Below are 26,611 nucleotides of genomic sequence, written 5' to 3' on the forward strand. Positions count from 1 at the left end.
CACTCGGCCAGGGGTCGAATCAGAGCTACGGCTACAGTTGCTGGCCTACTGCCACAGCCATAGTAATGTGGGATCTGAGCCATGTCTGTGACCTACCACAGCTCACTGCAATGCCAGATCCTTAACCCACTGAGTGAGGCCAGGGATAGAAGCCACATCCTCAGATACTAGTCAGGTTCATAACCCACTGAGCCACAATGAGAACTCCCAATCCTCAAAGATTCTGATTCATAGGACTTGGGCTAAACATACTCCTCAGGTGATTCTGATGCTTGTGGTTCACCGACCGCACCTTGGAGGTAGCTACTCAGTAGTATTAATTGACTGATTTACAAGGGCATGGGCATTTGTGTGAGAACTCTTGGCATATGTAATAGAAAAGACACTGCTTTTCTAAATAAGACTGACTGAGATAACATATGTAGCAATAGAGAAGGTACTGAGGCAGGGATGTTTTCCTTGGAGAATGCAGAAACATTTTTTTTTCCTACCTCAAAATATTCTGTGATCTGTTCAATTGAGTGCACTTAGCGACTAAGGATATGCAATAATATTGATAAATGGCAACATCAAAGTAGGGCAATTTTCCATAAAAATATCTCAGACTCTCCCCAAATGACCCAAGAAATACAAGTTATCCATAGTTTATGTGACCAACCAGGCAAGTACTCCCTTAGGGTCAACTTAACCACATCATGGATCATTTGTTTATCTGTGCACATGATAGATACAGTGCATGTTAATTTCTCCCTTCTTTCTTCCCCTAGACTATTCTCTGTGGCAAGTGGCTAGTTTTCTATTTTTCTTGGGCAGAGGATTTTCAATGGGAAGACTACATTTCCCAGCCTCCCTTATAACCATGTTTGGCCATGTGACCAAGTTCTTATGAAGTAATGAATCCTACTTTATTTTTCTTCATAGCATGCCGGATTACTTAATGTGTCATTATATCTATATGTTCCTGTATTGACTGTCTCCTCTACTAGAATGTAAGAGCCATAAAGGCCAGGAAATTGCCTTATCCTCTCTCATACTTCCAGCCTGTAAATCAGTATTTGGCATGTAAGGGACACTCAGTAAAGAAGGGAATGAATGCATAAAAGTTACCCAAAGATATAGGGCTTATTAGATACTATAGGACATGTGGGTTCCCAGTATTCTTACAATAAGGATGACTAATAGGCTTCATAACGGATAGTTTATCCTGATTGGAGTTACAAGTTGAGCTTGAATAATCCCTTTCCCTGTGTATACTTATTTTCAAATTCATATTTGTAAAGAGAAGGGAAGTGACTGGGTTTATTTCATTCGACGGAATGAAGGATCACTGCTGTAGATCTTTGTTGTTGAAGGCTGACCTCCCTCATATCCAGTCCAACCACACAGGGTCGCTTTTGGCTCAGGTGGCTCTAGAGGTCCAGTTAATAATGGTCAACATGGCATGGTTGGTTTTTCTTAGTGGTATAATGGCATGAGTCACAGTAACCTTGTACAGAAAGACCATCCCTCCTCACACGAATGTGGTGAATATTGCTAGCACACCCATGCTTTCAAAGTGAATACTGTCCTTTCAAAATAGTTGCTTCATCGGAAGTTGTATTATATTACATGGGTATCAAATGTGTTTGAAAACATTTTTCAGATGTCCTGTTTTGAAGTAACACAATGAAAATATACAGACTAATATTCCAAAGACTTAGGTTTAGGACCAGCATACATTAGCTCTGTGATTTTCGATAAACCACCTCATCTTTTTTAATCTCAGTTTCCCCATTTGGGAAAACAGGTGAGGAGGTGAGATGCTTTAAAGGTGTCCTCCACCTCCAATATTTTATGATTCTATAATTACTTTCAGAGCTTTCATAGCATAATTGTTAACATTCCCAATTATATCAAACACCCTCTCTTTGAATGTAGATTTGATTTTTTTTTGTTTTTGGAAGAGACATAACATTTATCAGAGCCAAGTATTTTAATACTATGTATGGCAAAGGTAGATGGTACTGTTTTTAAGGCTTGGAATTATCATGCTTGCTGTTATTTCTATATACTCACTTGCAAGTGGCAGAAAACACAACACAAATTGGTTTAAACAAAGAGAAAATTACTCGCTTGTGTAAGTAAAAAGTTCAGGGTCTCCAGCTTCAGTCACGGCTTGATCCAGGAAGTGAAATAATGTCATCAGGACCCATACTTGGTTTTCTTCTCTCAGATCTGCCTTCTCCCTGTTGGCTGCTTTCTCAGACATGTTCTCCATTGGGTGGCAAGATCACTGCCAGCAGTCTCAGGCTTACATGTGCTCTTCTCAGCAATCCTCACAGAAAGAGATTTACTTTCCCCAACAATTTTCCCAAAGTCCCAGAATTGATTTTTATTGGTCCTGCTGGAGTCATTTGCTTATTATGAACCAATCACAGGGACCAGGAGGATTCTCTGACTGGTTAAGCCTGAGTCACATGCTCACACCTGAAGTGGGGGGAATTCAGTTCTAACTGAGTCACATGGACTGAATGTGGTGGAAGGGTACCTCCCCAAATCATTGTGTGGATCTCAAAAAGGTATAATGGATGCTGAACATTAGAGAGGGAGGGAGGGAAGGAGGAAAGAAGAGAGAGAGGGAGAGAAACTAGTAGTCAGTTGTTGCAGTTAACAAATTCATCCTTGGAAATGTTGCCTTTCCTGTTTTGTTGCAGTATAGGCACTCACCATGTCATAGGCGCTTCCCATCTAATTTCCTTGCCTTGAGTCATCCCCCCTCTCCCCGCCCTAGTACATTCTAGGAATTGTCACATTACTCTTCCTAAAGCATTGCTTTGAGCATTTCACTCTCCAGCTCAAAATTTTTCAGGAAATCTCTTCTGACTACCAAATTCCATATTCTTCAGGCTGGCATTTAAGATCTGCCACCATCTGGATCCCACATGTATTTCCAGGCTTATCTGCACTTGTCCCAGGTTCACTCTTCACTGTCGTGCTTTCCCTACAAGGCCTTTACTCTATTTGTATATTCTATCCCATCACCGATTCTTTTATCCCAAGTCTGATATCAGATGTTGAGCCAGAGGTTGCCAGTTGTCTCCAATATCTGTTCTCTCTTTCTTCTTTAGGATTAGAACCACTGATATCTAGCCAGGCACATAGCCACTCAGTAGAGATTACATGTTTCAACATCACTTATAGTTAAGTTCTGACTAAGAAGGTATACGTGCAGTGATGCATACAACTTCTGCAAGTGCTTTGAAATAGAGGGGTGCTCTTTTCTGCCTCTTTTGCCGTTCTGCTCCTGGGAATAAGGATATGATAGCTGGAGCTTGAGCAGCCACCTGATGGTAGAAACTGTGTCTTCAGGATGGGGAAGCCACATGATAGAAGGAGCCTGTGAGGAGTTCCCATCGTGGCACAGTGGTTAACGAATCTGACTAGGAATCATGAGGTTGCGGGTTCGATCCCTGGCCTTGCTCAATGGGTTAAAGATCTGGTGTTGCCATGAGCTGTGGTGTAGGTCGCAGACTCGGCTCGGATCCCACGTTGCTGTGGCTCTGGGGTAGGCTAGCGGCTGCAGCTCCGATTCGACCCCTAGCCTGGGAACCTCCACATGCTGTGGGAGCAGCCCTAGAAAAGGCAAAAAAGACAAAACAAAACAAAACAAGAAGGAGCCTGTGTCCTTGTTGACCAGGGAGCCACCACATCAACCCTGCACTGCCGACACTTACATCAGAGAAGTATATTTTGTTAAAGGTACTGTTATTTTGAGTTTTTAACTACAGCAGAAACCACTCTTTCCATGAAAATATGTTATTTAGGAAAATTTACTGGTGGCCAATAACAGGAATCTATTCAACATCTAAACAAAATGGGGGAGTTATGTTAAGGACACAAGCATTTCTCCTAGAACCTAAGGGCAGGCAGGGTTGAAGGAAGTTTAGGGAATAGACTGGAGCCCGGGACTGAAACATTGTGGAAAAGCTGCAAGGCCATCTCATTGTCTCATCGCTCCTTCTCTTCCTTCTAACTGCAAATTATTTATGTACATGGAGAGAGAAGCAATAAATAAATACTTGTTTCATGGATGGCAGTTCATGTGTCTGTGAAATACACTGAATCCAAAGCCAATTCTCAAAACATTTCCTTAGAAGTATGCAGCTAGATAAAGTGACTCTTTTGTAGGGGGTCATACATTTTAGAGTCTAAGTCCTTCTGCCAACCCTTTCTCTCAGCCCTCTGATTTCTCAGTTGCCTATTCCAACATCAGGAAAAGGGCATGAAATGCAGAGCTGTCCATAATTGATCTCATGAAATATTTTAGAGAGAGCTCTGCATTTGGAGAGGAATTGCAAAAGCAAGCTTTCATGTGACACAAGCACTGGCCCACAAGGAAGTATTTTGTCAGACAAGCAAATTATAGATCATTTTTCATACAAATTTCCATTATGAGATTTTTGTTTATTTGTTTCATTTTGCACTGTTATTATTTACAATCTGGGTTCTTGCTTTCACCTCGTGCTTGTCTTTGAGGGTTTCTTATGTTCTTGTCAGCCTACTGATATGTTTGAGAAGATGTTTTATGTATTTAATCTAGCACTTTGGGTTGCTTTTGGTGGGAGAATCAGCCAATCCCTAGTCTGCCATACTGCTGGACACAAAGTCCAGTATGCTTTTTATTTATTTTTGTCTTTTTTTGCCATTTCTTGGGCCACTCCCGTGGCATATGGACGTTCCCAGGCTAGGGGTCGAATCGGAGCTGTAGCTGCCAGCCTACGCCACAGCCACAGCAATGAAGGATCCGAGCTGCGTCTGCGACCTACACCACAGCTCATGGCAACGCTGGATCCTTAACCCACTGAGCAAGGTCAGGGATCGAACCCGCAACCTCTTGGTTCCTAGTTGGATTCGTTAACCACTGAGCCACGACGGGAACTCCTATTTTTGTCTTTTTAGGGCTGCACCTGCAGCATATGGAAGTTCCCGGGCTAGGGATTCAATCAGTGCTGCAGCTGCTGGTCTACACCACAGCCTCAGGGTTTCAGGATCTGAGCCATGTGTGTGACCTACTCCATAGCTCAAGGCAACACCAGATCCTTAACCCACTGAGCAAGGCCAGGGATTGAATCTGTATCCTCATGTATATTAGTTGGGTTCTTAACCTTATGAACCACAATGGGAACTCCTAGTATGCTTTTTAAAAGAATTTTAACATCATTTATTTGTAAGATGTTACCCTGTATTCTGAATACCAGGCCCCAAACTCTGGTGGTCCAAAGTTCCCCATCTGTAAAGATGAAGAACTACCTTTTCTCTTCCATCAAACTGTCCAAATAAAGGGCTCATGAGATAATCTGAAGTCATTTTGACACTGGAAAGTACCATGTAAATATACAACATTTTCTGAACTTTGAAAATAAAGCAGAGGCAAATGCGTGATAAAAGTTGTAAGTAAGGATAACATCCTTAGAATGATTTGTTCAATTTTAAACTTTTAGATGTTTGCACTCATCTCCTTTGTTTTCTGGCCCCAGGTATGGATGGCAAAGTCTAAAGGTTTAAAAAAAAACTATTATTTTACGTGTTGTATTTGACATTAAATTGTATAATTTATTTTTTAGTGAGAGAGAAAGAAGGCAAACTTGAGCACACTATAAAATCCATCACCATGTTTTTAAAGTTTGTGAAGCATCTGTCCTTTTAGCATACATGTGAGCAATCTAACTTAGGATGCTCACAACACTTTATGTACTTTGCAGGCTGAGATTCTGAGTGTCTAACATTCTGTAGTGTTATCTTGGTCTCTGCACTGCAAGGACACCGATGTCCTGTTATAAGTAACTATGCAAATAGCTCTTCTTATTCTCAAACTGTGCTAGCAGGTCATATATCAAGTATATGATAGAAAACACCTCTAAGTCCATTCCAAAGAGCCTTGTGGATGACAGGTGATTTGCAAATAGCCCAACTTTGACTCAGGCATATGGCTATAGCTTAGTCTTTCCTGTAGATGCAGGATGCCTTAGATCCTATGTAGAACACAGGATACGGATGGTTCTCTAGACATTTATATACCATGACGGTGTATCCGCATGCATGTCATTCACGAATTCTGCATTTTCTGAGCTAGTCCTTCTACATGTCAGGCCTTGTGCCTGTTCTCAAAAAGTTCATAGGGAAACGGGCAAAACTACAATTACCATTCTATGGGATATCTGCTAGAAAGAGCACAGTGAAGGGCACCTAGCCCACACTTGGGTGGGATGGGCTGGATGGCAAGGAACGGGAAGGATTCATAATGGAATTGATTCCTGGGCAGAATAATGAAGGATAAGCAAGGATTAGCTAGGTAAGGAAAAGGTGGAGGGTCAGGGCATAACAAGAAAAAGGAACAGCATATATAAAGACAGCTTGTATGACGGAGTATGGCAAGACTGGAGAGCGCAAATAGTTTGCTGCATGTGCAGTTTATTCATTTTGCTTGGTTGTTATCAACATATTTGTCTTCTTGATTATGTTTACGTGCTTGGATGATGGAGATTGTGTGTAATGGTTTCTCTGTCCCCACATCTAGCAGTAGGCACACAGATCTAGCACGATAAATGTTTGATGAATGAATGACCTAGCGTAAGGGAGAATAGTTAGGAGTCCATTAATGAGGAAGGTCATGTCTAGTTGCAGTAAGAGATGGGAGAGATTTAAGAATTATTTGGGAATTAGAATGGTTAAGACTTGGTATACTGGAGACGTCGTATAAAAGAGTAAATAATGACTTTCTGGGTTTCTGTTTGTATCATAGGTGGATCATAATAATGATGTTAATAACAGCTAATCTTCACTAGGCACCCTGTGTCATGAAGTACACGAAGTATTTTGCATATATTAAACCATTTGATTTCTTAACGACTTAGGTAGGTAGTTTTATTATCCCCACTTATTGGGGCTATTAGATAACTAGCCCAAGATCACCGATACAGATTCTAGGTGCCAACCCCAAACACAGCAATTCTGATTTCTATAGCCATACACATACTCTTCTCTACTAACTCCAATAGACGTGATCAATACAAAAAAAAGTGTGTGTGTCCTACTGCACACATATATCATGTATATGTGTATATCTCTTTTACTAAACATAGAAACGCGTACTGTGATGTGACTGCTTCTTTTTGATTAGATTTTCGGGATCCTGGTTTGTATTTTCACTTTTCCTCTCTGGAGAACCTAAAGTGAGGTGGAAGTTTGACAAAAGAGTTGACATAAAAGGACGAGAGAGGGCAGGTACAGAAACATTCTCGAATGCTCTAACAGCTGCTGGAATGCTGGGATCTAGGTTCTATCAGACTCCTCCCACCCATCCCCCGAGAGACAGACACACGCACGCAAGCACCGGCGCGCGCACACACAGACACACACACACACACACTCACATGCACATTGTAAGGTACAAATGCACGCCAAGTCTCACGTTGGTTCTAGCGGTTCTCAACTCACATCGAAGGTTCATTTTCCGACACCTGGAGAGCTCAACACGCTTCAAGTGAATCCGAGACCGCCTGTTGAGCCCAAGGAAACAGGGCTCAGAGCGGGTTCGCCCTGGTTCCCAGGGAAACCGCCCGCGGAGGCACCTGGGGCGGCAGCCCCACACCTGCGAAGAGCCCCGCCTGGCGCCAGGGGGCGCGGCAGCGCGTCGGCCTCTCTGGCCCCGCGCTCGTCCGCCCCGCCCCCTCCCCGCCCCTATCCCCGCCTTCCTCCGCGGGGGCCCGACCGCTCCCGGCTCCTGGCCAGGCTCCCGGCGCAGGCGCAGTCCCGCACTCCCTCGGCCGTGCACCCGCCGCGGTGGAGTGTAGCGGCGTCGGCCGGCAGTCCTCCTCTCCCTCAGACTGCTTCGAGGCGCGCTCTTTGAGGCTCTACGAGCGCCCCTGAGCGCGGGCCGCGGCAGCGGTGAGTTTGCCAGGTGAGTGCGGTAGCGGGAGGGAGAGGCCCGGGACGCGGAGCACCGCCCCCCTCAGCGCCCGCCTCCCGCGAGCCGGCCTGGAGGGGCGGCCGCGGCAGGTGCAAGTGAGGGCGCGGCGCGCGGGGACCCTGTCCTGGCCCGACGAGCGCGCTCCCCGGTTTGGGCTCGCGGGCTTCGGGACCTCAGGGGCGGCGGCGGGGGCTTGGCGCCTCGGGGCATCAGGGCGCCCCCTGGGGCCGCGGTGGGCGGCGGGCGGCGGCGGCTCCTCCTCTGTCCCCCGGGCCCAGGCGCGTTACTCATTAACTGCGCAGTCCCGAGTGCCCAAGGCGGGAGCCCGACGCCCGGGGCGGGGAGCGGGACGCCGGGTTACCTGTCGGCCGGGCGCGCGCGCAGCCAGGAGCTGGGGGCCTGGGATCTTGGGGGAGTGTAAAGAGAGTTCCCGAACAAGTCTGGAGCCTAGCGCGGCGCGGAAGCTGCACCCGGCGAGGCAGTAGGCGTGGACCGGGGGGTCCTGGGGACCGAGAGCCCGGGCACCGCGCCGAGGCGTAGAGGTCACTCTCGCCAGGTTTCGGCGAAACCTGGTGGGCAAGAGCCGGTGCCCGGAGTCTCGCCTTAGAAGGCAGCTCAGTGCAGCCTGACTTTTGTTTCGGGGAGTTGAGAGGAGCTGCACAGACATAATTGTAATTGCGCTGCCCTTCCAGCGTGGACAACTCGCTCCGACCGCCCCGGGAAAAGCGAGCTTAATGGACTCTGGAAGTGGTGATGTTAGATGGAATCTGCGGCACGTGAAGAGTTGCCAGTTGTTATGGGATTAAAACAAAACCTGTAATGGCTAAAGGGTAAGGTCTTGAAAATTAAGAGCGCTCAGTTAATACCGATTATGAAGAAGCTAACAGTTTAGTTTCGTGGAAATGTATTATATTCCAAGGCTACCTGTTTCCCACTCCTCTGTTTCCCCTTCCAACTCCTTCATTTCAGAGTAGGGAAAGAGCTGTGTAATCTTTTGCCGTGGAATGATTACATAATTTGAGGAGAGGCCGATAAGAGGATTAAAACAAAACTGTTCTATTGTAAATCTGTTGAAAGGCCCAGTTTCTGTTCATTATCCTCAATCTTATTTTGTGCATGCCATTTTAAAGAAAAAAAAAATGGTGAATGACATATCAAGGAGAAAAGAGGCAGGATGGAGAAAAGGGCCAGAATAGATTTGTAGACCAATCATAGTCAATATTTGATACTGTTAAATATTCCAAAAGTTTTATGGGGCTTTGTTCTGTTAACATTTGTTATTTATTTGCTAGTACCATGCATTTTGATAGGACGTTTCATGTTTGGACAGATACTGTATCCCAAATATGGTTTCTGTGATCTAATCCTAAAGCCCTTGTAGAATTTATAGAAATACACTTGCAGCTATATAGTTTTACTACAGTAGCATATTTCTTACTATTAGAAGAAGAGCCTTTTCATTTTTTTCTTTTTCCACTGTGGTAACGTTATATATTTATGCTTACCTTTGTGAACCCAAGTGGGACCGTTTAATGTAACTTTTCCTTAAATGTTCGGCAAACAACTCATCTGTGGTATTGAATGCCTCTAACTTTTCACCAGGATGGATACATGATGTTCACCTGCTTTGTGAATTCTCTGACTAGTGGGGTTTCTAATTAGATCCAGTTGTAGCTTTTGAATTCGTATAGCTGTGTATATGCTCTCTTTCATTTTATTTTCCTCCAATTTTCACTAAACTTTCAACTCCTGCAACACACACATAGACACTCTACAAATAATTTTTAAAATTGAGTCTTGGAAGTCTTTGTCATCACCTCGTTTTTTGATATGGTAGAACAAAAACTTGTAGATTACAGCAATTTTACATGTATTACTGTAGTTAGTATGCCTTTTCCTCCTCCTTTTCTGAGCAGAACTCACTGGATCAGTTTTAATGAAAAATTACTTCCCTGTTTTTTAGCATTTTAGCTCCATTACTTGCTATGCATATGACTTTGAGTAAATCATTTAACTTCTGAGCTTATTTTTTTCCATTTATAAATGGATATAGTAATAGGTTGAACCATATGAATTTGCCAGTATTCTGCTGTTGTAACTATGGCTCAACCTAGAATGAACTTCCTTATAGTGGCATGAGAATTAAATGGGATACTCCATGTGGGAGGTGGGGGAGAGGAACAGATAGCTGGAGAGAGGGCCATGCTTGTTGCTTCAGGTACCTTGACTCCTTTAGTCCTCAGAACATTCCTGGCATATAAGTGGTGTTACTGCTTTTTACAGATTAGGAAATTAAGGCTCAGAGAGGTGAAATAACTTGCCTCTGGTTATTTAGTTGTCAGTGGTCCTGTAGCTGACTAATGGCAGAGCCAGGATTAAACGCCCAGTGTGACTGTCCAAAATGGAACTCCTAACAGGCTTGCTCCTTCCATTCCTGGACCACACCTTCTGTGAAAGAGCTTTGTGACTACAAGAAGACATCCAGATGAAAGATGTTGTTATTATTTGTATTTCTTGTTAAAAAACATCCAGGTTTACTGATGATGGTGATATCTGCACATCTGCTCCTCCTGTGGAGTCTAGCGCTTGTGGTGTATCAGGTTCTGGTCTAAACATCATGCCAACTCAAAACTGACTCTCACAGTGACCTAAGAGTTAGGTAATACTTTATCACGTTTTATAGTTGAGAAGATTGAGGCACTGAGAGGTTATGGAGCTTGCTTCAGGTCACACAGCTAATTAAGTGAGAGAAATAGATTAGAAGGCAGGCAGTTTGTTTTTGATGTCCATGCTTTTAACCACTACACTCTACTCCTTCATGTGTTAGGTTGTCATGCTGAAGAATTGGTTTTAATTAGCTTTTATGAGATACTTAATATTGGTGTAATAAGTAATTCTTAATGTGTCACCAGAGATTTTTAAATCGGATATTCATTGAGCTTCTACCCTGCAAGTCACAGTGGGGGTTAAAGGAAAGACTTTATAAGGAGTCTGGAAGGTAAACCATATAATCATTCCCATGTCTATTATAAGTTCCTCAAAATTTAGAAGGCACCTTCACATACCTATGTTGTTACTGTAACTTTAATGAGTGCCAAATAAGACAAAGTGCTGGAGTAGTTGGAGAGCGGGGAGGATGGAAGGATGAGTTATTGGTGAAGCTATTTGTGTGTTGAGGGAAAGCTTTGAGGATATTCTGAGGGAATACTCTTTTTCAAACTAAACCTTTGTGCTATACATAATTCTATTTAAGATGTAGTTCAACAAAGGGTAAGAAATTGGTTACTAAATTACTTCCTTAAATACACCTCATATCCTAAAAAGAAACTACTGAGCTTTTGAAAACTCCTTTCTAGCTATTTTCTCTTTTTTCTGTACTGCTGTACTCTTTTTTCTGTACCTTTGCCAGGTAGTACTTTGTTTTTCTTTTATGCTTCAAAGTACTGAGTACATGCCTCTATTTTAGTGTTTTAATCTTTTTCTTTTTCTTTCTTTTTTTTTTTTTTTCTAGGGCCACACCTGCAGCATATGGAGGTTCCCAGGCTAGAGGTCCAATCACAGCTGTAGCCGCCAGCCTACACCACAGCCACAGCAATGCAGGATCCAAGTCACTTCCTCGACCTACACCACAGCTCACGGCATCTTTAACCCACTGATCAAGGCCAGGGACCAAATCTGCGTCCTCATAGATGCCAGTCGGGTTCACTAACCACTGAGCCATGAGGGGAACTCCAATTTTGGTATTTAATCTTGACATTTACATTGTATTTGTAAAAGTTTGTTGACAGTGTGGTCTCTTCCTCTAGTGTACCTAAGCTCTGAGGACAGGGTTTAAGTTCATTATTCCATTTTATAGCTTGAGCATTGGGACTGGAATGTAGTAGATATGCTGCTGTGTTTGGTGACGGATGGTCAGTGGAAGAATGTTAGCTTGTACTGAAATCAGTCTAGCAGTGAAACGGAAATGAGTGTCAGAATGAGAATTGAGGGGACTAAGGGAAGGAAGAGAAGGATTCCTACAGGGGGTGGCATTAACTTGCCCTCTCTGTTTCCCTTCCACTTTCCCTTTCAACTTAAAACTAAATGAGATAGTGTCTTTTCTTCCTTTTTTCCTTTTTGAGATCGTTTCTTAAGCTTCAATTGTATACAGAAAAAGAAATGGAAAAGTAATCTTGATTTACAGTAGGATGTCAGCAACATAAAATTAAATAGTTATAGCATTAGGCTAAGATTATTTAGATCGGAGGAAAAAGAAAGAAAATTATCGAAACAATTCAAGTTTGAAAGATTTGTTGCTTGTAGTTAATAGGGATGTAAATATAAGCATAATGGCAGTTGGTGAAATTCTACATAAACATATGAATTGACAATCTAGTAGAAAGAAACTCTGTGCAAGAATGGGCGAGTACCTTAGAAGCATAAAGGAGCATACTGATGACAGCTTCGAACCAACCAAATAAGTAAACTGTCATTTGATGTGTCCAGATAATAATATTGAGTATTTATTTGTTTGTGGGTATCCGGTTGACAGATCAGTATAAAAGAGCAACCAAAGTAAGTGTGAAAAACAGTAAGTAAATGTGCATTCATTTCCTGTTATGAAGAGAATTGCTTTTGAACTCTGTACCTCTGAGAGACTTGTTTTCCCCTTTCTTTCCCTTTATCTCAAATAAGGACCCCTTCTAGTTTGTAAGACAGACTCCTTCATATGCTGTTATATCCCCCATCATTTATTTTTTTAGATATTTATAGGTATCATACATTTGTGTTGTGCTTTACAATCCTTGGAACCTTTTTCTGTTGACAGCTAAGCCATGTGATTTTCTCAAGTGTAGGTAGGGGAGATAATATCACCACCATTATTTTCAACAATCAAATGTCGAAAGTGAAGCTCAGAGAAATTCAGTGACTTGCCCGAGTTCATACAGCCAGTTAATTACAGCACCTGAACTAGAAAGAAGGTTTTCTGAAGCTAGTTTGATCAACTGCTCAGGTTTCCCCATACTTTAAAAACTCAGTTTTTTCAGTCTTGCTGCTCTCTCAGAGTACTTACTGTTTTATCTCTATTTTTAAAACAAAGGTAGCCTAGAGTCGCTATCTCTACTCTCCACTTGTTCTGCTGTTTATTCCCTCTCTAAAGCCTCTTCTTGTTTATTTATTTATCCAATCAATATATACTTCAGTGCCTATTGAATGTTTAGTTGACCTGTATTCTTAACATATATAAAATAAAGAGGCTTCCACTTCTAAGAGAATGTTTGTTTCTTGTATATTTTTGTTCTAAGAATTTGTAGTTAAATGTAATATTAGTAACCCAGTAAGTTCTAAGAATTTTTCTGAAAACCCATAATTTAAGAATCTGCAGGAAGTTCCCTTGTGGTGCAGTGGGTTAAGGATCTGGCATTGCCACAGTGGCGTGGGTTCCATCCCTGGCCCAGGAACTTCCACATGCCGCAAGTGCAGCCAAAAAAAAAAAAAAAAAATCTGCAGTAACTAACATCTCTCAGTATGTCAGGTTGTACATTTAAATCCTGTGGAATTAGTAAGTGGGAATTAATTTGTGGACTCTTTTAATAAAAGTGGGATGGTTGTGTAGCTTGATTGGCTATCTAGTTTTTCCCTTGAGTTATTAACTAAATTCACACTTATAAACATAGGCTGCTTCTTAAAATATGAACGTGAATTTTGTTTTGTTACAAGCAAAATGTTAGTTTGGAAACCAGCTTTAGTGAAAGTTAATGAGAAAATGATTTTTTATGTATACGTCTTTTTTTCCCCTTTATTTATATAGTATATGAATAAATCTTAGAACTTTCTAGTTATGGAGAATTTAAAATGAAATAAATAGATGCAAAAGTACAATGAACCTCAAATTTCCCATCATTTACCCCGTCAACAATGGTCAATCCTGCCCCATCTACTTTCTGAATTATTTTGAGCACATTCCAGGCATTGTAGCCTTTCATCCATAAGTATTTCAGTATGTATTTCTAAAAGATAAGGACAGTTAGCTACAGTACTATTACACACTTTTAAAAATTAACACTAATTCCTTGGTATCAAATATCCACAGTTTGTAAAAAATACACCATAAGGCCGCTCTGGTAAAATCAGGCTCTTGGTTTTTATTTATGTGCTGTCCCACCTCCCCTAAGAATTAGAAGGGGCTGAATAAGTATTTTAAATCCCAGCATACAGCAAAATAGATAAGGAAATGCTGATAGCAAAGAAAATATAGGGGAAAAAAATGGAACACAAGGTAATAGCATATGCTTATTTTAGTAGCAATACTTTAGAGAAACTTTAGTTTTTTCTTTCTCAGAGTAAAACAAGCTATCAAAGATTAAATAGGATTCTTCTGTTTGGATTGTTCGCTTCTTATGGTTGGTTGAGTAAGACTGCCTTAGATATCCTGTGTCTTTTTAAAAATTTTTTTATTTTGTTATGGCTGCTTCCATGGCAAATGGATGTTCCCAGGCCAGGGATTGAATCTGAGCCATAGCTGTGACTTGATCAAACCTTTATCCGAGTCTTATTGCTAGCCCCCCCTTTTAAAAAAATCATTTATATATATATATTTTTTTTTCTACTGTACAACATGGTGACCCAGTTACACTTACATGTATACATTCTTTTTCTCACATTATCATGTTCCATCATAAGTGACTAGACAGAGTTCCCAGTGCTACACAGGAGGATCCCATGGCTAATCCATCCTGAAGGCAACATTCTACATCTATTCACCCCAAGCTCCCAGTTCTTCCCACTCCCTCCCCTTCCCCCTTGGCAACCACAAGTCTGTTCTCCAAGTCCATGATTTTCTTTTCTGTGGAAAGGGTCCTTTGTGCCGTCTATTAGATTGAAGATATAAGTGATATCATATGGTACTTGTCTTTCTCTTTCTGACTTACTTCACTCAGTATGAGAGTCTCTAGTTCCATCCATGTTGCTGCAAATGGCACTATTTTGTTCTTTTTTATGGCCGAGTAGTATTCCATTGTGTATATATACACCATATCTTCCTGATCCAATCATCTGTCAATGGACATTTGGGTTGATTCCATGTCTTGGCTATTGTGAATAGTGTTGCAATGAACACGTGGGTGCATGTGTCTTTTTTAAGGAGAGTTTTGTCTGGATATATGCCCAAGAGTGGGATTGCTGGGTCATATGGTAGTTCTATGTATAGTTTTCTAAGATACCTCCATACTGTTCTCCATAGTGGTTGTACCAGCTTACATTCCCACCAGCACTGCAGTACATATTTTCTCCACACCCCCTCCAGCATTTGTTATTTGTGGACTTATTAATGATGGCCATTCTGACTGGTGTGAGATGGTATATCCTGGTAGTTTTGATTTGCATTTCTCTAATAATCAGGGATGTTGAGCATTGTTTCACGTGCTTGTTGGCCATCTGTATATCTTCCTTGAAGAACAGTCTATTCAGGTCCTTTGCCCGGTTTTCAATTGGGTAACGCCCTTTTAAGTGACTGTTGGATGGAGTGGAGTCAGGTTTTGGAGTCACACACACCAGAGTTTGAATCCTTGGTCTGTTATTTATAGATTGTTTGATCTTGACAAAAATTAATCTCTCATCCTCAGTTTCTGTATCTGTAAAATAGATAATAAGAATTACTTCAAAGGGAAAGCTGTAAGGAATAACTAGAATAATGTATATAATGTATATGTCACACATACAGAATGTAATAATGTAATACATGTGTGTATATGTCGAAATGTAAATGAAGCTATTGTTCTGAATGTTTTTCACGTATAGATCTATATGCCTCCATCCTCTCATTCACAGTGCATGACCTTGGCATCAGATCAGACCATCATAATCTCTTGCCCAGCCTGTTGCAGCAACCTCTTAACTAACTGCCTCTAGTCTCTCTCTAATTAAAGTCCTTGTTGCCATGGGAGTCATTTTTCTAATGACGTCATGGTACATCTGTACTTCTTAAAATGTAGATCTGAGCATCTCTTCAGGATAATCTCCAAGCAACATTTTCCATGTTAAACGATGCTTTTAATTATCTGTCACATAGCTGCCTCTCTAGCCTGATTTTCTGTCATGCTTTTTGGGTGATTAGTTTCATTAGTGCCAAACAAACCCATATTCCCTGACTGCCTTGTCTTATTTCCCTGCCTCGCCCATCCACTGGACTCTCACTCAGCATTTAAAAATCTGGCTTATATTTTACTTCTCCTTGAAACTTTCTCTTCCTCCGTCTCTCCCCACAACCCTTAGGGTAATCATTTAGGCCCTGTGCCTTCTCTTTTGTCCATTTTAGAACTTAGTTCCAGGATTTGCCCTGAGGAGTTGAAGCTGATGATTATCCTTCCACTAAAACTACGATAAATATAATTGATAAAAATTATTAAGTACACTTATTTTATACTTTAATTTATTTATAAAATATGTTTAATAAGTGTATACATTATTAAGTTTTTTAGGCATTCATTAAATTAGTTAATGCACATGAAATTCTTAGCCCCATATGGTTGACTGACACATAGTTAACTTTCAGTAAAATGTTGGCTGCTTGTTTTGCTGACCTGGAAAGAAGAAATAACATAAAATGCATACTAGGAATCAGAAGCAAATTGTTTTGAACAATTTTTTTAAAAAATTGAGAATCAGCTTTGTTACTTAAAACTGAGTGGTAATAAAGCCAGCCAAGCTGTGATGGTAATTTCCCCAAGAGTTTTTAACGCTGTCATCCTTTTCACTCATTTGTAGTGATGCTTGACAAGTTTAGTTTATGAGTTGGGATAACCTCCACTTGAAATTCATTTTTTAAATTACTCATTACTTAATGCAAAGAGTACTACTGCTTGGAAATAGCAGTTAATTTTATTCATATAAGAACTTTGAATACAAAATAAATCTTAAGTCCTCTATGTACTATTTGAAAGAGCAGAAGATTTTCAGATAAGTGTGACCAGCAGCTCATTACCAGCTAAATTAAAACATTGTATAGCACAGGGACCTCTACCCAATATTCTGTGATAATCTATATGGGAAAAGAATCTGAAAAAGAGTGGATGAGTGTATGTATAACTGAATCACTTTCTTGTACAGCAGAAATTATCACAACCTTGTAAATCAACTATAATTCAATAAAACTTTAAAACATGGAAAAAATTTATGGAAATTTTACATGCTTGAAAAAGGGACTACATTTAATCTTAAAATAATCTCATTTTCAAGAGTGACTGGAATTTAAATAATGGTTAAATATATGTCCCGGAATAGGGGAGTTCCCGTTGTAGTGCAGCAGAAACGAATCTGATTAGCATCCATGAGGACACAGGTTCTATCCCTGGCCTCGCTCAGTGGGCTAAGGATCTGTCATTGCTGTGGCTGTGGCATAGGCCAGTGGCCACAGCTCTGATTCGACCCTTAGCCTGGGAACCTCCATATGCTGTGAGTTAGAAAACCAACTTACGGGAGTTCCTGTCGTGGCGCAGTGGTTAACGAATCCGACTAGGAACCATGAGGTTGCAGTTCAATCCCTGTCCTTGCTCAGTGGGTTAACGATCTGGCGTTGCCGTGAGCTGTGGTGTGGGTCACAGACGCGGCTCGGATCCCACGTTGCTGTGGCTCTGGCCTAGGCTGGCAGCTCAGCTCCGATTAGACCCCTAGCCTGGGAACCTCCATATGCCGAGGGAGCGGCCCAAGAAATGGCAAAAAGTCAAAAAGTCAAAAAAAAAAAAAAACAACAACAAAAAAACAAAACAAAAAAGAAAACCAAGCTACGTATTTCCAAATGAGAGAACTGAGATACACATTGCCCAGTAATCTGATAGAAGCAGAATTCAAACCTGCCTCTCTTTGAGCTTTGCATCTTATGTTCCTAGTAAAAATATTTGTATTTTCCATAAATGCTTTGCTCTCATACTTTAGACATGCCTAAGTTCTTCCAAGGGCACCTGTGATGTGGCAGCACTAGATCCTTAACCTGCTGTTAAGGAATCTAAGCTGCCCCTGTGATGTGGCAGCACTAGATCCTTAACCTGTTGTGCCACAGTGGGAACTCCATCCCAGGGATGGACTGATGGATTTTAATTCAACTTAAGGAGAAACATTTTTACTCAAAAACTATCTAATGGTGGAACAGCAAAACAATTCTAGTGGTGGTAGTGTGGTGCGGTGGTTAAAAGCCTAGGACTCTGGAGTCTGACAGACATAGGTTTTAATCCCAGCTACCCTAAACTGTAATTTCCTCAACTGTACATGTACTGGAACTATACCTGATATTAAGTGCTCAGCTTTAGTAAATGACAGCTTAGCTCTTATTATGGGAGAAATAGCACTGTAATCCCATAAGACTGGGACTGGTAGTTGGATGGCCCCGCAACACATTCCTTCCTTCTCCCCCTGGATTATTTTGAAGCAAATCCAGGTAATTTTATTTCATCTATAAACACGTCAGGGTGTATCTCTAAAGGATAAGAATTTTTTTTACATAATCGTAATACCATTATTACCCCTAAAAACGGACCATGATTCATAATATCAGTAATATCCATTGTTCAAGTTCCCTTGATTGTCTTATAATATGTTTTTATATTTGGTTAATTCAAATAAGAATTCAAACAAGGTCCACACATCATATTTCATTGTATTTCTTAAGTGTCCTTATAAATTCCCTTTTTCCATTTTTATTTATTGAGAAAACCAGGTGGTTTATCCGGTAGAGTTTCCCAAAGTCTAGATTTGGCTGTTTTTGTCCATATGGTGTTATTTTTAATATGTTCCTCCAACCTCTGTATTTCCTATAAACTGATGAACATTTAGAGGGTTGACGGCATTGGGGTTGTTTTTGTTTTGTTTTTTTTTTTATTAGTGCAGAATGCTTCAAGGATGATGGTAGTTTCATTTCCTGTTTTGCCACATAATTTTTATTATGTCTGATTTTCTCCCTTTTTGTGATAATTTGTCATTTGTGAGTTCAGGTACTGTCATTCTGATCTATTAATTATAAAGTCCCCTAGATTTTACCTTAGAGTTTTAATAGTTATTGATAATCATTGCCTAGACTCATTTTATTAGGGTTGCAGAGTTTTATTTATTAAGTGGGATTCTTTCAAAAGAAGGACCTTTTTTTCCCATAAACTATTTAGTTCTCTGATGTATGGGGAAGCCAGGATAAATACTTAATTCTTTATTTTGTCAATTTTCGAAATAGTGAATTGGTTCCATAGCACTGATCAAAAAGGACTAGTGAAAATTTTTTTTGTTTTATTTTCAGTACATGAACTCATGGGTTGAAAACTATTTTTTTGTTTGTCCTTTACAGATGTTATTCTTTTTGATATTCAGATTGTCCATCTTAGGTCAGTAGAATCCTTTCGATACCACTCCAGTAGTCTTTGATAGCTTTCTTGCTTCCTAACAAGATGTGCCAGGGTCCTTTTGTACATTACTGCCCAGGGCCTGGAATCAGACATTTCTCTGGGGAGCCCTTGTTCTTTTTTTGCAGGAAATGTTATTACTCTAGGCACAAGGGGTACTCATTGCTCCTCAGTTGGTTATTGCTATTATACCTTTTCAGTGGATAAAGGTAAGCATTTTTTTAAATAGAAAAATTTTTCCTGATATTTCTGATTCATGTTTAAAACTTAAGAGTTTTAAATTTCTTGATATTATATCTATCTTTCTCTTATGCTAAAAATCTTACTTCTGAATGACATTAATCTTTTTTTTTTTTTTTTTTTTTTTTTTTTGTCTTTTTTGTCTTTTTAGGGCCGCACCCGTGGCATATGGACGTTTCTAGGCTAGGGGTCTAATCGGAGATGTAGCCGCCAACCACATCTGCGACCTACACCACAGCTCACAGCAACGCTGGATCCTTAACCCGCTGAGCAAGGCCAGGGATTGAACCCGCAACCTCCTGGTTCCTAGTCAGATTCATTAACCACTGAGCCACGACGGGAACTCCTCTATAATCTTATATAATAGTTTCAGTATAGCAATATCAGCATTACTGCTAATACAATTACTGAAAATAGTGTACTCTTTTTTATTTTTATTTTTATTTATTTATTTATTTATATTTTTTTGGTCTTTTTTTGCTATTTCTTTGGGCCGCTTCCGCGGCATATGGAGGTTCCCAGGCTAGGGGTCTAATCGGAGCTGTAGCCACTGGCCTACGCCAGAGCCACAGCAACGCGGGATCCGAGCCGCATCTGCAACCTACACCACAGCTCACGGCAACGCCGGATCCTTAACCCACTGAGCAAGGGCAGGGATAGAAGCCGCAACCTCATGGTTCCTAGTCGGATTCGTTAACCACTGCGCTACGATGGGAACTCCCAGTGTACTCTTTTTTAAACTTCCTTTTGTCTTTAAAATATATTCTGCTATGGATATACAGTTTTATTACTATATTTTAAAATCATTTGAAATAGTTCTTTTTGATGGTTAAACTACCATGTCAATACATAGCTAGCTTCATTTGTTTTATTTTTAGAGGTTCTTTTTTAAAATCTAAATTTGTTTTATCATTTATATGGTTCCAAGTTCAAATTCATGTCTGCAAAGCAGGGTACATTTGGAAAAGTCTAGATTTTGTGCCTGCCTCCTCTTCCTGTTCTCGCCCTTTTCCTAAAGGTAACTTTTTAAAAAATTAGGTTTTGGTTTATCCTTCTATTTCTAAAATGTAAGTACTTTTAAATATATGTATATGTTATATACACATGCAAATAAATTTATATTAAGGTAGCTTTCTATACACGGTTTCTTGTTTTTTAACTTGTCAACGTATCCTCAGGGTCACTTCATAGCAGTATGTAGATATTATTCATTTATTTTTATAGCTATATGGTGCTTCACTATGAGGAGGTACATTTGTTAGTTCATTGAGTCTTTTGCTGATGCTCTTGGCCACGTGCATACATCTTGTTTATTTTGCCTATTTATCTTCCGGATAAAGTTCACTAAGTGAACAATGTTAGGTCATAGGTTCAGTGAATGTGTCATTTTGCTAGATGTTGTCCAATTTTTCTCCATATGATTTGTGCCATTTTATGTTTCCAGAAATGAAAATGATTTCACACTGCAAAATTCAGTGAACCTCTTAGGTATTGAGAAGTGATTTAGAAGTATAGGGCTAGAAGAAAGGAAATATTATAGTTCCTGATAAAATGTCAAAGTTTAATGAAAATCTCATTTCTACCATAAAGTGAATTGATTAGTAAACTCTATTCAAGTGAAAATGAAAAATTCAGGGTGAGATGTTTGCTTTGGTACTATGTGTGTATTATGAATAATGAATGAAAAATATTATTTTGGAAAATGATAAATTATAATTGAGTTTTAAGTACTTTAAATTCCTTGATAATATGAATATTTCAGGTAAAAAAGCAAGGATTAGTTTCATCTTAAGTACTGAAATTACTGTTTGCTACAATAAAGAAAACATTCATTGGATTTGAAATTTGGCATTTGTGGATTTAATAGTTACAGTTTTGTCTGTTCATATACAGTTGATTTTCAGTATCCACAAGGCATTGGTTCCAGGACTCATCCCCTCCTCAGTACCAAAACCCCCAGATACTCAAGTCCTTTATATAAAATGACGTAGGATTGGCATGTAACCTGTGCACATCCTCCTGTATACTTTAAGTGATCTCTTATAATCTTATAATAGCTAATACAGTATAAATTCTGTGTAAGTAGTTGCCATTGTGTAGCAAATTCAAGTATTTGTTTTTGGAACATCCAGAAATTTTTTTTCCGAATATTTTCTTTCTGAGGATGCAGAACCCTTGGATATGGAGAACTGACTATACATCCTCGAAGGTCTGAGACATGCAGTAATCCGTAATTTTGAAAAAATATGCAAATATTTTCTCAACGCTCTTCCTTCCCAACTTTATTGCAGTCTTTGTTGTTCCCTACTTGTCTTATTTTTAACACTTCTTTTGTTAAGAGTATGAGGGAGTAAATTTTTTTACTCAGTTTAATGAATGAAGAGTTTAAAAATGAAATTAGGAGCTATATTGGTGCTTGCGTTTGGGAATTTTTGGAAGTTCTGGGAAGGCATTAGTCATGATTATCGAAGTAGGAAAGAAAAAACTGGGATGAGTGATTGGCTTCAGATTATAGAGGACCTTGATTTTCAGGATAACAAGTTTGGAATTTATTCTGTAGACAGTGGGAAATCCATAGAGGTATAAAACTGTATATTTTTCAAGTGAAAAACTTGAATAGTATACTTTTTAGTTTTCATGTAAACTTTGTGATATAACTGTGTAGTTATATGACATTTTTTATTTGTGGGGAAACTGAAGCATACATGTTCTTATTAATAACATTTTTTTTTTCTTTTTTAGGGCCACACCTGTGGCATATGGAAGTTCCCAGGCTAGGGGCTGAATCAGAGCTGTAGCTGCCAGCCTACACCACAGCTGCTGCAGCACCAGATCTGAGCCACGTCTGCCACCTATACCACAGCTCATGGCAATGGTGGATCCTTAACCCACTGAGCAAGGCCACGTGTAAAACTCACATCTTACTGATGCAAGTCTGGTTTGCTACCACTAAGCCACAGGGAGAACTCTCAACAAATGTTTATTGAGGCTGTGCTCTGTGCCAGCTACACAGTATGCTGCTGAATACTTTATGTGGATCGTTTCCCTTAATCCTCACAGCAATCTGGAGAAGGGAGGGGTTATTATATTCCTATTCTCATTCCATGAGAGGAGAAATTTAAGGCTTAGAGAAATGTAATACATTATCCTGGATTGGATCCTGGACCTATATAGAACATTAATAAGATAATCAGGAAAATTTGATGGGGTTCTGTCATTTAGATGGTGATAGTGAGTGGTGTCAACTTCCTGATTTTGGTGATGGTGTTGTGATTAGATAGGAGATGTCCTTGTACTTAGATACACTGAGATACTAAGGGGTAAGGGGCATCATGCCTGAAACATATTCTCACATGGTTTAATAGTTTCATAATCTGGGTGAAATATATGCAAGAGCTGTGCAACTCTTATGTAAATTTGAAATTATTTCAAATAAAAGAAGGAACAAAAAAACAGTGACTCATCCAAAATCATATAGCTAGTGTGTGGCAGAACAGAACCATTAGTTGAACTTAGGCCTGTCTCATTTCCAACCGTGTGTGTGTCTGTGTCTGCTGCCACTTCTACTTATTCTAACCAAAGTCAGGTATAATAGTAAATTTAAAAATATCAAGCAAATTTGTATTCAGTCCTCATTGTTACTTATTAATTATTCCTAACACTTTCAAGTTTATTCCAAGTCAGTCTGCCTTTCATAGTATTTATATTCTGAGGTGACTTAGTGAAAAATGATTGTAATTTTTTTCCCTTTGCTGTCTCTCTTTTCTTTTTTTTTTTGCAAGTTTATACTTTATAATGGACTGTTAAACACATTCTATTATTATACATCGTAACTTAATTTTAAATGTCAGTATCTCAAAGGAACCACCTGCTTTTTGTTTTAACATAGGTTATCCTATGATGAGGCTTTTGCTATGGCTAATGATCCCTTGGAAGGCTTCCATGAAGTAAACCTTGCGTCACCTACTTCTCCGGACCTTCTTGGTGTGTATGAACCAGGGACTCAAGAGCAGACTACCTCACCAAGTGTCATCTACCGGCCACATCCTTCAGCTTTATGCTCCGCCCCTATCCAGGCTAATGCCTTAGATGTTTCTGACCTTCCTACACAACCTGTGTATTCATCCCCCAGACGTTTAAACTGCGCAGAATTGTCTAGTGTCAGGTAGGAGATCACCAGAATGCTTATTTTAGAGCATTGTATTAAATGATGTTTGCTTGGTTAACAAGTTTTATTATTTTGGAAAATTTGAGTATTGGAAGGTTTGTCTGTGAAGAGAAATATACATTAATGATCAAGAGCAGAGGTGGCAGAATTTATATGTAAAGGGCCAAATAGAAACTACATTAGGCTTTGTGGGCCACACAGTCTCTGTTGCAACTGTTGGACTCTGCTGTTAAAGTGTGAAAGCAATATAGACAAGTTGTAACTGAGTAAGCTCCAGTAAAACTATATATGGATACTGGATTTTGAATTTCATGTAATTTTCTTGTGCCACTAAATATTATTGATTTTTTTGAATGATTTGAAAATGTAAAAATCATCCTTGGCTTATGGGCTTTAAAAAGCAGGCGGCAGGCTGAATTTGCTCTGCGTTTTGTTGACAGGCCCATGTTCTAGAATAGCACTATCCAATAGAACTTTCTGGGATGATGAGAATATTCTTTTTCTTTGCTGTTTAATATGATAGTCATTAGCCACATGTGACTATAAAAGACTTGAAATATAGTTGCTTTGGCTCAGGACATGCTATTTTATATATAGTGGTGAACAAATTGGATAATGCAGTTATAGATGTGTGTTTATGCTGGTTATATTTCAGCATATGCTTATGTTTTTCAACTCTCCTTTACAGCATTCATGTTACAGACTCAGCATCTTGTTCTACCTCTGGAGTCACGGCTGGGTTAACTAAATTAACTACAAGAAAGGACAACTGTAATGCAGAGAGAGAGTTTTTACAGGGTGCTACTGTAACGGAGGCTTGTGATAGCAGTGAAGATATTTTTGGGTTGAGTACTGATAGTCTGTCCCGTTTACGAAGCCCATCTGTTTTGGAAGTCAGAGAAAAGGGCTATGAAAGACTAAAAGAGGAACTTGCAAAAGCTCAGAGGGTAAGCAAAAAGATATTTTATTCCTCCATATGTTATATCAGAATTAATATTTTTACATGGGGTGGTGACTCAAATGAAATCATTGCATTTCTGCACTTACCTTTGTGTATGCACAGTGTCAGCTTCTGTTGGGCAGCATTTGGGAGTCTGTGAAATTGGCTGGGTGGTAAAGAAGCTCTTCTAAAAGTACTAACTGGAAAAAAGAGATTCTGAAATTCATTTTTTTGCCCCCCTTCATTGCCTAGTCCCTTTCTTGCATTGTCTATAATGCAGATTTGGTGAGTTATGGTCCATGTGTGGGATGGACCTCTGTATATGTGGCTGACTTTGTGGTTATTTCCTTGCAGCCATTCAGTCCAAATTAGTATATTTTGAGGAATTATTTTAGTAGTAGTGCCTTGCCAGTCAGCTGGGTTTGAATATTTTCTGTACCTTGCCTTGGAGAATCTTCTTTTCCTAGTAATTTGTTCTTTTTCCTACTGGGTCATCTTTTAATTTTCTGCTGTTTATTCTTAAATTTGTGGCTATATCTGATTCTTTTTCTGAGTCTGTAATTAAATTTCAAAGGAAAATCTGTAGCACTTAGAAAAAAGGAAAAGTTTCAAATCAATAATCTAGTCTTCCACTTTAATAAACTAGAAAAAAGAAGAGCAAAATGAAATCAAGAGCAAACAGAAGGAAGGAAATAAATAAGAGCAAGAATCAGTGAAATTGAAAACAGAAAAACTAGAGAAAATGAATGAAACATTATTCATTCTTTAAAAAGTTCAATATAATTGAAAAACCTCTAATAAGACTGACAAAAAAGGACAGAAGATGCATGTTATCAAGAGCAGGAATAAAAAAGGGGAAATCACTACAGACCCTGCAGCCATCAAAAATATAATAAAACAACAGCACCAATTCTACATACATAAATTTCAAAACTTAGGTGATATGGGCCAATTCACATTTAGAAAATTGAGACGATAGGGAAAACATTCGATAGCATAATTTCCAGCGCACATGACATTTTAGAAACATATATTCCCATCCTTTACCCACCAGACTTATCTCTCAAGAGCATGACACTGATTTTTGAATCCCCAGTGCCTAGCATAATACAGTTTGATGCCTGGTGTATATGTCTCTATAAGTGCTTCAATGAGTGGCTAATGGTTAAACAGTCATGTAGACATTTTAAAACATTTTTGATTGAACATATTTTATTAGAAAGAAAAATCAGTAGCCTTTTTAATCTTTTCCCAAAGGTAGGGGGTGTGGTGAGATATGGTTATATTTGACTTCTGTCATCTGGCTCAGACTCTTTTGTTTTAATACAGAGTATTATGTGAAATCACAGTTTACACACACAAACACACACATTGAACATATATATCCATCTTTGAGAAAACATTGTTGCTACTTATTGATCAGACTGCCTTGCTAATTTCTTAACTCAAGTTGGGAATTTCTTTTGTGGGATTTAGAAGTACTATTGAGGTAATTGAAATGATAATGGTTGTGAAAACATACATATTGTGAATTTTATTATGAAGCATACAAGATAGTATTAATACTTAGAACTCAAGGCTTGAAAAGGACTCTTGAATATGAAAATATTTCCTGAGTTATGGCAATTCTTTAATCAAATTATGTCAATAGTCATTCCCTTTATTCTGGCTATTTTAAGAGCAGCCAGGAAGCTACTATTTTTCCATCCTTTTACTTTTAAATTATTTTTGTCTCCCTATTTAAGTGGGTTTTCTTAAAGGAAGCATATCATTAGATTTTGATTTTTTATCTTTTCTTATAATCTCTGCTTTTTATTTGGTATGTTTATGTTAGACTTTTTACATTTAATGTGATATGATTTCATTTAAATATGTCTTACTATTTGTCTTGTGTTTGTCTCTTCTGTTTCTTTCCCTTTTTTTCCCTCCCTTTATGCCATCTTTTGGATTAA

The 26,611-nt window shown here is 39.3% G+C and overlaps 1 protein-coding gene across 21 annotated transcripts in view; it reads left to right on the forward strand.

Moving 5' to 3' along the window:
• The first annotated feature begins 7,785 nt into the window (after positions 1-7,785).
• Positions 7,786-26,611, forward strand: part of RAB3IP (RAB3A interacting protein) — a 50,682-nt gene continuing 31,856 nt past the window's right edge. For 6 of the 21 annotated variants that reach the window (XR_014803575.1, XM_021091977.2, XM_013997721.3 and 3 more), the window contains exons 1-4: positions 7,786-7,939; positions 8,641-8,778; positions 23,441-23,716; positions 24,408-24,666. Coding sequence is in view for 11 of the 21 variants with exons in the window: in XM_021091977.2 (XP_020947636.2) it covers positions 8,768-8,778; positions 23,441-23,716; positions 24,408-24,666 (546 nt within the window). In the remaining 10 variants the exon portion in view is untranslated. Of the gene's footprint in view, positions 7,940-8,016; positions 8,097-8,640; positions 8,779-23,440; positions 23,717-24,407; positions 24,667-26,611 lie in introns of those variants that run through there. The other 15 variants (XR_014803577.1, XR_014803578.1, XM_021091979.2 and 12 more) reach the window with 5 other exon arrangements.

The sequence above is a fragment of the Sus scrofa genome, chromosome 5 (genome assembly GCF_054392235.1).
Source record: "Sus scrofa isolate SSC_HxYL_T2T_F1_AM1 chromosome 5, Sscrofa_HxYL_maternal_Yorkshire_Landrace_v2.0, whole genome shotgun sequence".
NCBI classification, from domain to species: Eukaryota; Metazoa; Chordata; class Mammalia; order Artiodactyla; family Suidae; genus Sus; species Sus scrofa.